General features: G+C 34.3%; 1 protein-coding gene across 1 annotated transcript; it reads left to right on the top strand.

Annotated features, from left to right (window-relative positions):
• The first annotated feature begins 9,009 nt into the window (after window positions 1-9,009).
• LOC131164698 (uncharacterized) lies at window positions 9,010-12,194 on the top strand. Its single transcript, XM_058122105.1, has 2 exons — window positions 9,010-9,421; window positions 10,601-12,194. Exon 2 carries the CDS (start codon window positions 10,738-10,740, stop codon window positions 11,935-11,937), a length of 1,200 nt encoding a protein of 399 aa, XP_057978088.1. The 5' UTR covers window positions 9,010-9,421; window positions 10,601-10,737; the 3' UTR covers window positions 11,938-12,194.
• Window positions 12,195-12,860: the final 666 nt, after the last annotated feature.

Raw genomic sequence — 12,860 nt, 5'->3', positions numbered from 1 at the left:
ATGTGGAAGACGGTCCCTCAAGGAAAGGGGTCACGGAGCTATGAGCCATCTAAGATCTTTTGCAAAATAACTATGAGTCTATGCTACGTGGCTCTGACACCAATTGTTAGCTTTACCATGATCCCAAGAGGGGGGTAAATTGGTATTTTTAAAATTAATTCCCTAGGTCAGTATCCTAACAGCAGTATATTCACAATCCTAAAGTCAATCTAGTGCAAGTAAAATAAATCAATTGTAATATGTAGTAGAAATTAAATAGCGCAATTTAATCAACTAAGCATGCACTAGAAAGCAATAAAAAGAAGTGACACCCAGAAGTGTTATCGAGGTTCGGCAAATTGCCAACGTCCCCACCTTATTTAACAAGCACAAAGATTACCACTATAATGCTCACTTAAACGGGTGGAGCGGCACCTAAACAATCAGGTCAATTAGCACAGGGTTGACCTCAACCTTTACACACAATCCTTACTGAGCTAGATTACCGCCCCCTCACACCACGCCTGGAATACAACAGTATTTTCTCAATCAACTAGTACAGTGATTATGTTTTTATGTAAAGCAGATATGTACCCAATACGCACAGTCACATACACATCAATGATATGGATATAGTGTAAGTCCAGTGATGCAAATAGTTATGCTATCAACACTCAATATGATATAATTAGTGAAATGCTCAAGAGTGTTTAATACAAGCAATATCTTGGAATTTAAGCAAAACACAGTTCAATAGAAAATCAATATTCTAAAGATATCAATCAGATATTCAAACTAGTTCAAGAAGATTTTCTTCAATGAAATAAGCACACTACTAGTTTGAAAATATTTTGCTTGTTGAAAATATCTTTACACAATAAAAATCAAAGTTATGAGACACTTACAATAACAATGCAAATATCCTAAACTTACTAGTTTATCCCAACACAGGATTTATAATGTTAAAATCTGTGGGATAAACCTAAGCTAAACTCCCCAAAAAATAATATCACAATCAAACACACAAATGAAAGTTTCTAGCAAAATCTAGCAATCATAAGCACTCTAAATATGCTCTCACAATCTCAGAATGTATCAAGAAAATGGAAATTTGAGAGTATTTAGACAAAGAGAGTATTTTCAAAAGAGAGGATTTTTGCCTAATGAAATTGCTAATTAATTGCTAATCCTTTCAAATGAGCCTATATTTATAGGTAAGGGTAAAATTATGACCGTTTGAGACTTGTTGAGAATTCTTATAAAAGTTTCAAATTGTTTAAACACAATTAACCCCACTTAACCCGTATTTACCTCAATTAAAAAAAATTTAACCATGCGAGATTCGGGTGGCTGAACCGTGTTCGGTCGCCCGAATAGACACAACAATAAAAGCCTTTAAAATCAATTCGTCAACCCTAGTTACAACTTGGTGGCCCGAATCAAAGTCATAAATATTTCTTCGAATTTTGGGGTGCCCGTTCATATGTTCGATAGCCCAAACTTGTGTGTTCGGTTGCCCGGGACTCAATTTAAATTAAATAGCTCGATAGCCCGAGTTGGTGGAATGTCCTTTTCAGGTGGTTCAGGCGCCCATGGACGGTATGCACAAATTTGGTCGGTCGCCCGAGAGCCTAAGTCAACTATTGACTTCTAAATAGTTTGGGTGCCCGAGGAGTTTTGAACTCCTGGGGTTCAGTCGCCCGAGCTTTCTAAATTTTCCAAATAATATTCAATTTAAATGCATTTTTAACACTCCTGTATTTTGTATGATATATATGAGAGTGTTGAAACCTAGAGTCATACTATGATCTTACTAAGCTTACCATATATCTTATATGCATGATATGCAGGTAATTAATACAGACCATATCTCTAGTTACTATTACAAACCCATATTACATAAATTGAATTGGCAATACAAATTAAAATCTTCAGAGTCTTCATATCTTGTTTCAAGTGTCATTCCTTGAGATGCTCATCTAAGCCTACATAAACACTTGAAAAACATCACATATCTAAGTATTTGTCATTATCAAAATCAGGTGTGACCTATAAGGTCAACAGTTAGTGGCGACTCCATTTCAGAATTCAAAATCTATTATCCCTCGCATTCCAGACCCTTCTCCGGGACATTGCGACAGAAACAAAGAGCTAAATTTACAAAAGGAACATGTGAATCCAATCTTAAGACTTGAGTACCATGTTAGTGCATACTTATTCAATGTGGTACCAAAGACTCCACACATAATCACATAAAAATGCTTTTGTGGAGAAACATGGGAGCCCAAAAAAGTCTCTAAGTGGTTGAATTTGAATTGTAATTATAAGATTTATCAATGACATCTGAAATACAAGTGGCATGGGTCCTTCCACCATTTTCTTATTGAAGGACGTTTATTCAATTTATATCTTTAATCTTAACCTTAACGTCTTTTGTGATTGAATTCTCCCATTTCAAAGGTCTTCTTCTAATTCTTGGCTAATCATTTGTTTAGCCTATGGAAGGCTTGTGTAATGCTCCGACCCCCTACGTGGACTCGGAGTACTACTAATCCATTCATTTACCTAATAATCCACATTCTAACATCATGTACGCAGCGAAAAACATAAATACAATCTCCCTAAATATAATACCAGAGTTTACTATTCCTATCCATAATCCAAATTAACTATTCACCACCTGTAATCACATATATACATGTCTCCAAAATATAATCCCCAAATACCAGTATTCTCAACCATTCATATCTAAGAAAATTTAAAACGTATAACATAAAATATAAATTTATACATCTCAAAATTGACATAAAAAATGTACCCTTTTCTCTTTCTATTTCCCAAAAATGTTATAAAACCTCAAGCTCTCTAAACTTGATCTCGAGAAAATCCTAAAAAAAATAAATTCATATTCAGGTGAGACACATCTCAGTAAGGGAAGAAACAATATATTAAAACAGAGTGTGGCTAACATGAGTTTATATAACAACATAATATTTAATATTTGAAAATCATTAACATAATTTTTGAAATCATTTTCTAAACCTAATCAATCACATGCAAAAGATTTAACCCACAATATTACCCAAGGATATGGATGATTATCCCGCCCATACAAGCCGTACCCCTCTGCTCTGATACATTTGGCAACCCGAAAGTCACTACTGAAGCATATCAGGGCACTCACCTTACTCAGTAAGCCCTCTAGTGTTAGATTGATATCGTACTCACAAAGTTCAAACAATGGTTTACCAATGAAGGCCCCAAGGATAGGGAAATCTACCCGCCTATACAAGTAGGTTCCCTCTGCCCTAATGCGTTATGCAGCCTACTGCTACATCTGATACTACTAGCACATTCGCCTTTCTCAGCAAACCCTCAGGCGAAGAGTACGCCCTACCCAATCGTAACATATTCTACAAGCATAGATATTTCTAATATCATAATACATTATTATTTCTGTCATTATTCAACCATTCATATATGTTCATATTCATAACTTTCACATTTCATTTTATTTCACTTTAAGTGACTCTTTCCCATTTTACATTGTTCACATTTCACATTTCATTTTCGTTTCATTTACTTCCCTTTTCATTTCATTTCATTATATACCCAGCATCTTTTAGCTATTTTACCCAACATCTTTCAATTGTTTTACCCAACATCTTTCGCCTGTTTTATCCAGCATTTCTCAAATGTTTTACCCAACATCTTTTAACTGTTTTACCCAACATCTTTCAACTGTTTTACATTGTTGCATTAACAATCACATGCAACATATTTCATATCATATTTCATTCTTAATGCTTTACTTACTTAGTCTGCATCTCATACATTTAACATATATTTGCATAAAACTTACATTTACTCATGCCACACAATTTAGTAATGAAATTCATGCATATTCCTTGTAAAATAAGTCCACCCACATTTAGCATTTAAATATTAAAAATATAATTTATATTTCTTATATAATTATTCTGAAAATATTTCCCACTTTCATCAATTAATTTTCGCATATACGTATCTAATAAACAACCCTAAACTGGAGAAAATATAGTTTAAATGGTTGGCATTTTAAACTCATACGAAAACATATATACGTATATATAACACAATTTATTTTCCATTAAATTCATAAAAAATCTGGTTTAATATATATTTTTCCTTTTACCTGATTTCTTGAACTACACCAACAAGGACCTCGAAAAATACCTGCGGCGCTCACCCGAGTCTTGAATCAAAAATCCTAATTTCATTAAATTAACCCTAAATAAAATATTATTTTAATATTTTCTAAGCCTATAAATTTCAAATAAATAATTATACCCTCAAATATAATCATTTTACCTAATTTTTCAAATCTCACTCTCGCTTTGGAGTGGGGCCTAGAAAACCTCAATTGGAAATTTACTCACGCCAAAATGACGACGATCATGACTAGGATCCCGTGGTGGTGCTTGATCGTCGATTTAATGATAGATTTAAGGAGAAATTAAGGATTTAGAGGAAATATACCTTTCCCCAAGAGTGGTACCTACGCCGCTTCCACAATAAATTCACTCCAGTAGAAATGTCAATAGCAGAGTTAAGAACCCAACGGTATCTTCTGTTTCTCGATCAACCGCAAATCCGTAAAAAAAATGAGAGAGAGAGAGAGAGAAAGAAAGACAGAGACAGAGGCGAGTGACGGAGAGTGGGAGACTGAGAGAGATGCAGAGAGGCGGCTGATGAAGAAGATGGAAATGGATTTCAAATTGAAATCCAATCCATCCTATTACATTTAATATATATTATTTTAATATTATATATATATTTATATATCTTTATTTCAATTTTTTTCTTTTCCACACTATTCCTTTTATTTGTTTATTTAATTAATTAATTTAATAATGTTTAACTAATTAATTGATTAATAATTTTAACTAATTACTTTTTTTAAAAAAATTTCTGAGTTATTACATTCTTCCCTCCTTAAAAGAATTTCGTCCTCGAAATTCACTACCCAATCATAGTTCACTTTTTTTCAAAAAGATTATTGACTAACTAACTCACACAATCTAACACATAACATTATATAAATTCCTACATTATCCATAATTAAATAAAACCATCATTTATCTTAAACCTAAACTCATATCTACCCCCTTGGCAATATCTGCCTCAGTTGGGATCAACGAGTACACTCGTTCTGGTCCACCTCTATCTAGAGGTACTTGCTGGTTTTCCCCGATACCATAACCTCTGAAATCAACTAACCAACCTCATACTACACATTTCCATATACTCCAATTTAAATATCAAACACCCAAGTTGACAACAAACCGTTAAACCACAACACCTAAATTATTCTCTTTCAAAAAAATTTCTCTCTAAACCAACCAACCTAACCTTCAAGTTCAAATTCCAAGTTATAATTTCTCTATTCGAAAACATCACCATCGATGGATTTACCATGATTTTCTGAAGTTAACTACTTATTCAGAAAAACACAAAAGACCATCAAGGGATTTCTGCCCCCAAGCTTACGAAACACAACTCAGAATTCCTAACGGTTATCCCTATCATTATTGCAACTCAATCCTATACTCTGGTATAAATCATTTCTAATCTGATACTCTAATATTTCCATATCCAGGCGATGTGAAATTAATCACACTTCCGGCTAGACATTTCTCTGATACCATCTGTAACACCCCGACCCCCTACATGGGCCCGGAGTGCTACTAATCTATTCATTTACCTGATAATCTACATTCTAATATCATGTATGCAGTGGAAAATATAAATACAATCTCCCCAAATATAATCCCGGAGTTTACTATTCCTATACATAATCCAAATTAACTATTCACCACCTGTAATCACATATATACTGTCTCCAAAACATAATCCCCAAATATCAGTATTCTCAACCATTCATATCTCAGAAAACTTAAAATGTAGAACATAAAACATAAATTTATGCATCTAAAAATTAACATAAAAATATACCATTTTCTCTTTTTATTTCCCAAAAATGTTATAAAAGCTCGAGCTCTCTAAGTTCGATCTTGAGGAAATCTTGAAAAAGATAAATTCATATTTGGGTGAGACACATCTCAGTAAGGGAAGAAACAATATATTAAAATAGCGTGTGGCTAACATGAATTTATATAACAACATAATATTTAATATTTGAAAATTATTAACATAATTTCTGAAATTATTCTTTGAATCTAATCAATCATATGCAAAAAATTTAACCCACGAGATTACCTAAGGATAAGGGTGATTACCCGCTCATACAAGTAGCACCCCTCTGCTCTGATACATTTGGCAACCCGAAGGTTACTACTGAAGCATATCAGGGCACTCACCTTACTCAGTAAGCCCTCTAGTGTTAGATTGATCTCGTACTTACACAGTTCAAATAATGGTTTACCAACGAAGGCCCCAAAGATAGGGAAATCTACCCGTCTATATAAGTAGGTTTCCTCTGCCCTAGTGCGTTATGCAACCTACTACTACATCTGATACTACGAGCGTACTTGCCTTTCTCAATAAGCCCTCAGGCGAAGAGTACGCCTCGCCTAATCGTAACATGTTCTACGAGTATAGATATTTATAATATCATAATACATTCTTCTTTCTGTCATTATTCAACCATTCACATATGTTCATTCATGTTCATAACTTTAACATTTCATTTCATTTCACTTTAAGTGACTCTTTCCCATTTTACATTGTTCACATTTCATATTTCATTTTCATTTCATTCATTTTCATTTTCATTTCATTACATTACATACCCAACATCTTTCAGTTGTTTTACCCAGCATCTTTCAACTATTTTACCTAACATTTCTCAATTGTTTTACCCAATATCTTTCACTTGTTTTACCCAACATTTTTTAACTATTTTACATGGTTGCATTAACACTCACATACAGCATATTTCATATCATATTTCAGTCTTAATGTTTTACTTACTTAATCTGTATTTCATACATTTGACATATATTCGTTCAGAACTTACATTTACTCATATCACACAATTTAGTAATAAAATTCATACATATTCCTTGTAAAATAAGTCAACCCACATTTAGCATTTAAATACTAAAAATATAATTTTTCATTTCTTACATAATTATCCTGAAAATATTTCTCACTTTCATCAGTTCATTTTCGCATATACGTATCTAATGAACAGTCATAAACTCGAAAAAATATAATTTAAATGGTTGACATTTTAAGCTTATACCGAAACATATACACGTATATATAATACAATTCATTTTCCATTAAATTCATAAAAAATCTGATTTAATATATATTTTTTCTCTTACCTGATTTCTTGAACTATGTCAACAGGGACCCCAAAAAATACCTGCGACACTCACCCGAACCCTGAATTAAAAATCCTAAATAAAATATTATTTTAATATTTCCTAAGCCTATAAATTTCATATAAATAATTATACCTTCAAACATAACAAATTTACCTAATTTCCCAAATCTAACTCTTGCTTTAGAGTGGTGCCTAGAAAATCTAATTGGAAATTTACTCACGTCAAAATGACGACGATCGTGACTAGGATCCCGTGGTGGTGTCTGATCGTTGATTTAATGGCAGATTGAAGAAAAAATTAAGAATTTAGAGAAAATATACATTTCCCCAAAAGTAGTGTCTACGCTACTCTTATGATAAATTCGCTCTAGTAGAAATATCGGTGGCGGAGTTAGGAACTCAACGGTATCTTCCGTTTCCCGATCAACCGTAAATCCATTAAAAAATTGAGAGAGAGAGAGAGAGAGAGAGAGACGAAGATGGAGGCAAGCGACGAAGAGTGGGAGACTGAGAGAGATGCAGAGAGGCGAATGATGAAAAAGATGGATTCAAATTGAAATCCAATCCTTCCTATTATATTTAATATGTATAAGTTAACGTAGATATATATATATATATATCTATTTTAACTTATATTATATAATAACCTTATATATATTTATATATTTTTATTTCAATTTATTCTTTTTATTTATTTATTTATTTAATAATATTTAACTAATTAATTTATTATTAATTTTAATTAATTAATTTTTATTTTTTTATTTTTTTTTCTGAATTATTACAACTTGATCCTTAGAGATTCTTGAATTGCCTTGGACCTTTATGGTCTTCTCTTTATCATGTAGTGCTTGGACATTTATTCAAGTCATATTCTCATTGAGGGATGCCCAATGTGTTAAGAGTGTTTGCGTAACTAACAACTACTTTTTGATGAGTAAGATAAGCCTAGAAGGAACTTAATTTGAGAAATTGTCATGTTGAGTAAGTTTTTCGAGGCTTGAGAATACCAAATTATAATAATTTTTTCCTTCTGAAACCTTCTAATTTTTGAGTGATTATAGAATCACTTACCCTATGTTAGAAGAGAGTTTAGATTTGAATTTGTATTTGATTTAGATAAAATGTAATATAAAATTATATTAAAATTTATCTAAATCTACTCAAATTCAAATATAAGGTTCGAAATTCATCCAAGACACAATAATATAATAGTTTTGTAGGATTGTTTTTTCATACGCTTAGTTGTAAAAATAGAATCTTGTTGTATCGAGGCTTTTAGTGGTTTTCAAATTCATTGGTGAGACTTCCTCATTTTTTACTTTCCTAAGTAAATTATTAATTCATTTCTTGAAAAATAACTATACTCTAAAATTATCATCGTTTGGCAGCTATCATAACAACTTCTAATAAACTCGATAAATTTTTAAAACATGTATCTATTGATAACTTAAATATAAAGATCAATATTTATCCAACATCATTTATTTTAAATTATATTCTCATTTAAAAGTTTTTGTTCAATTTTTACATCATTTTAAAAATCTAAATACTTCTATTTATATAACTTGCCACTAAGAAAAAATAACTAATAAATGTAAATACTTAAGTCGCCGTAAATTCCAGTTGCAACTTGCAAGGGAGCATTAACTAGTTCCTTACCGTGTACTTCCGTACCAGGAGATACTAACACCAATATATTTTCCGAAAAGGTAGCAAGGACAATGCCAGGTAGGCTCGGATTAGTCCGGAGCAAGGCCTTCGCAGCCGAACCTCCAGGTTCAGACAATGCAGCTGGAGACAGCCTGTCAGCAACCAAGTGCCCACTCCCTCAATTTCTAGTCCTCTACCGTTCTCGCCCTTCTCTCTGTCTCTCTCTCTCTCCAAATTTCTCTGTTTCTGGTTCTTTTCTCTTCTTCATTTAGGGTTTTTGGATCTCCTTCCCCGTCTCTCAGATTCGCTGTTGGTGCTTGGCGGATCAAGATTCTCCGCTTTTCAAGCTTTCGTTTGATCTGCGTTTGCCTCCAATTCGACGCTGCTTTCACCTATGATTCTCCGGAATTAGGGTTCTTTTTCCTTTTTCCGGAACGGCTTCAGATCCATGTGAAGGTATTCGCTGCGCTTTTGCAATTTATTTCTATCTTTTTTGGAAATATAGCTTGATTTGGCCTTATTTGTTTTTTGTGATAACCTTGGTGTTGGTTTTCTGTTTTCTTCCTGTTTGTATTGTGTTTCTTTTGCGTTATATGCATTTTTTTTGTGCGGAAAATGTTGTAAGTTGTGATTTTTATCGTGTTTACGTGCTTATGTGTATTTTCGTGAAATGAGTCGCTTGTTTTGATTTCAGTTCTTGTATTCGCAATGCCTAGATTTGAAGTTATGTTTAGCATATTTGTGTTGTCCTAGGATACTCGATTTTCGAAAATGTAAGACGATGTAGCGGTGTCAAAGAACACAGTCAGGTAGCCTTGGGAAAAATTACTACCTAAATCTTTCAAAGCTTTTTTTTTTTTTTTAAATCTTCTGAGAAAATCGTTAAATTCCTAAAAATTTGAAGTTGTTTTGCTTTAAAATAATTTTGACGTACATTGAAAATTAACGTCAATCCTTATGGGAACATAATTGATTAATCCAATGCATGTGGAAGCTTGAGATTTTTAAGTGTAGTTCCAGTTGTGCATTTTGGCTGGTTAGAGCTTTTGATTCTTACCAATTCAATATTATTGGAAGCACATTTTGGGACCCTGAAACTCATTAATCATGTTGCAACTTAGTGGGATGTTTGGCAAAGCTTTAAGGTACTGAAAAATAAAAGGTTTTGTTGCTACATGCCTTGTGTGTGTGTGTGTGTGAGAGAGAGAGAGAGGGGAAAATATATTCACATCCCTTTCTTTCCAATATTGTTTTCCCTTCTTCACAGTCTCGTCTCATAAGTTGAAGGACAAAATGGCTTTTATTGATCTGAAATTAGTGGTTTATTGTATTCTGAAGATGTGTTAGTATCTCAGGATGTTTTTGTGAATGAAAGTTCGCTTTTTGATCATTTTCAGAATGTATTTATGATTTTTTTATGCAGGCAGGTGGTAACTGTTAAGTTTGGTATATAAAGTCTTGGATTCAATTCCTTGTTTGCTCTCCACTGAGCTTGTACCTATCTCTGATATAGGTGGTTGATTCTGAAAAAATCCCCAATACAGAGTTTATCTTAGCTGATTGTTAGAATCTGAACCCGATGCTTTTAACTGTTGCTTAATTACCAGCCTGAATGATTATATATGCTTTTCTCAGGTGTAGCAGGAGTCCTCCAGCAGTTTTTTGGAAACTGGTCCTTTAATTGTCAATTTTCTTGAGAAGGAAGCATTTTGCCCGGAGACTTTCTGTATCCATGCTGGTAGAGAGCATGCGTGGAATCTGTGATCTGGGTGATGCCCCTGACGAGTTCTGCTGCCGATGCATTCGGTGTGGTTACCATTTGTCTAGTAGCTGCGTTGTTCCTTCTTGGCTTTCTCTGCATCCTCTACTCATTTTATTTTCGCTCTCGAATCCATAGCCAACGCTTTATTCAACTCAGCTATTTTAGTGGTCCTTGGATCATCCGAATTACATTCATCTTGTTTGCAATCTGGTGGGGTTTTGGAGAGATTCTTCGGTTAAGTTTGTTGAGACGTGAGGGTAGAGTATTGAATGCTCTTAGTTTGAAATGGCAGGAGACTGTTTGCAAATACTACATCGTTTCAAATCTAGGGTTTGCAGAACCTTGCCTGTTCCTCACCCTCATCTTTCTCCTTCGTGCACCATTACAAAAGATGGAGTCGGGGACTTTAAGTCGAAAATGGAATGGAAAAACAGCAGGCTATGTACTTCTCTATTGCCTCCCAGTCTTTGTTCTTCAGCTCCTTGTGGTTTTAATTGGGCCCAACTTAAACAGGGATGAGAACGATGTACGTAAGTTGCCACATTATTTCACAACCACAGCTACTGCTTCCCAGACAAATGGCCAAGATGATATTGCCTTCTGCACCTACCCTTTATTGAGCACTATCCTCCTTGGTGTTTTTGCCACTCTCCTAATTATGTACTTGTTTTGGCTTGGGAGGCGGATACTAAACATGGTCATCAATAAGAATTTGCAGAAGAGAGTCTATACGTTGATATTTTCAGTTTCAGGTTTCCTGCCATTAAGGGTTCTTTTGCTGGGTTTATCTGTTCTCTCTAGGCCAGAGCATTTTCCATTTGAAGCTCTTGCATTTTGTGCCTTTCTTGCCCTTCTTTGTTGTGCTGTGGTGGGTATTTGCATGCTTGTCTACTGCCCAGTGGCAGACTCACTAGCACTAAGGAATCTGATGGATTTGGAGGCTAGGAGGAGGATTAATGATGATCACAATGACACCATTTCTCTCGTGGCCAACCAGAGCCTTAATGAAGAAAGCACGGGGATAAGCCTTGAGAGGAACTCTGATGCCTCAACAAAGCGTGGATCAATTTCTTTTCGGGCTATGGGAAGGGATGAACCATCAACGGATACATTTGTTGAACTGAGCGTCTTCTCTCCCGGTAGGCATGCGACTCCTCCAGGCTCACCTCAATTTCTTGGCTGGTCTCCTACACAGATTAATGGGCCGTAGCAATGGACCAAGTGCTTTTCGTGAAAATCAGTTGTGGTAAAGAAGTGTTTTTTGTAAAGGATTTTAGTTTCAATAAGGAAGGATCTTTATTTCTTTTTCTTTTTCTTTTTTTTTTTTTACTTTTTTGTGGGTCCCTCGTAATTAGATGCAATGCAATGGGTCTTACCTGCTCTCCGCCTGATTTTCTTTGGTGGAATTCATGGTCTGTATTTTCCTTTCCTGGTCTATTTCTATAACCATTCACAGTTTGCATCCCACCTTTCAGACCTTCAGTTGAAGGTGTTGTGCTCTGCTCTGCTCTGCTTGGTAAACTATTGGGCTGTTTGTTTTTTGGGAAAGAAGGGCGATGAAATGTTTTGCCCCTACATTTGGGATCATGGAATCCAAGTCTTCGCGTGAATTTGGATAAATATAGTATAAAAAAATTATATTCAAATCCGCAACGAATATAAATTTGTATTCTAAAATTCATGCTCTTTATATTCTTACTACCTGAAAATTTGCAGTTGGGGGGGGGGGGGGGGGCTTTATCCTTTGAGCTTCTAGTTTTAGTTTAGCTTTGTTGTATATATAGATGAATGAGTTGGGTCAGCGCTGGTTTGAGTTGGTGTGGGGCCCATGCATTTCAGTCAACTTCACACTCCTTGGATGAGAGAATAATTTCCTTTCTGAGTTAATTTCTTCAATGAGAGGATGTGGCTGCAACTTGTGAAAGGTGCCTTGTGTTATTAGGCCATGACAAAATCATAAAACCCACAAAATCTAAGCTCCTTTACTAACTGGGTTTAGTCAGTTTAAACTGAATCGTGCTGAAACAGGGGCTTTTAAACATTTTTTGTATAATACTCTAATTATATTATTGACTAAATAAAAATATGCTTTCTTTCTTAAGGTTGCATTTGATTTTCAGAATGTCTATGTTT

Source organism: Malania oleifera, chromosome 9, assembly GCF_029873635.1.
Source record: "Malania oleifera isolate guangnan ecotype guangnan chromosome 9, ASM2987363v1, whole genome shotgun sequence".
Taxonomy (NCBI): Eukaryota; Viridiplantae; Streptophyta; class Magnoliopsida; order Santalales; family Ximeniaceae; genus Malania; species Malania oleifera.
This window is presented reverse-complemented; position numbering and strand designations above follow the sequence as displayed.

Bases quoted from the DNA above. Each gene is read 5' to 3' on its own strand.
- LOC131164698 (XM_058122105.1), top strand. From the start codon at position 10,738: ATGCCCCTGACGAGTTCTGCTGCCGATGCATTCGGTGTGGTTACCATT.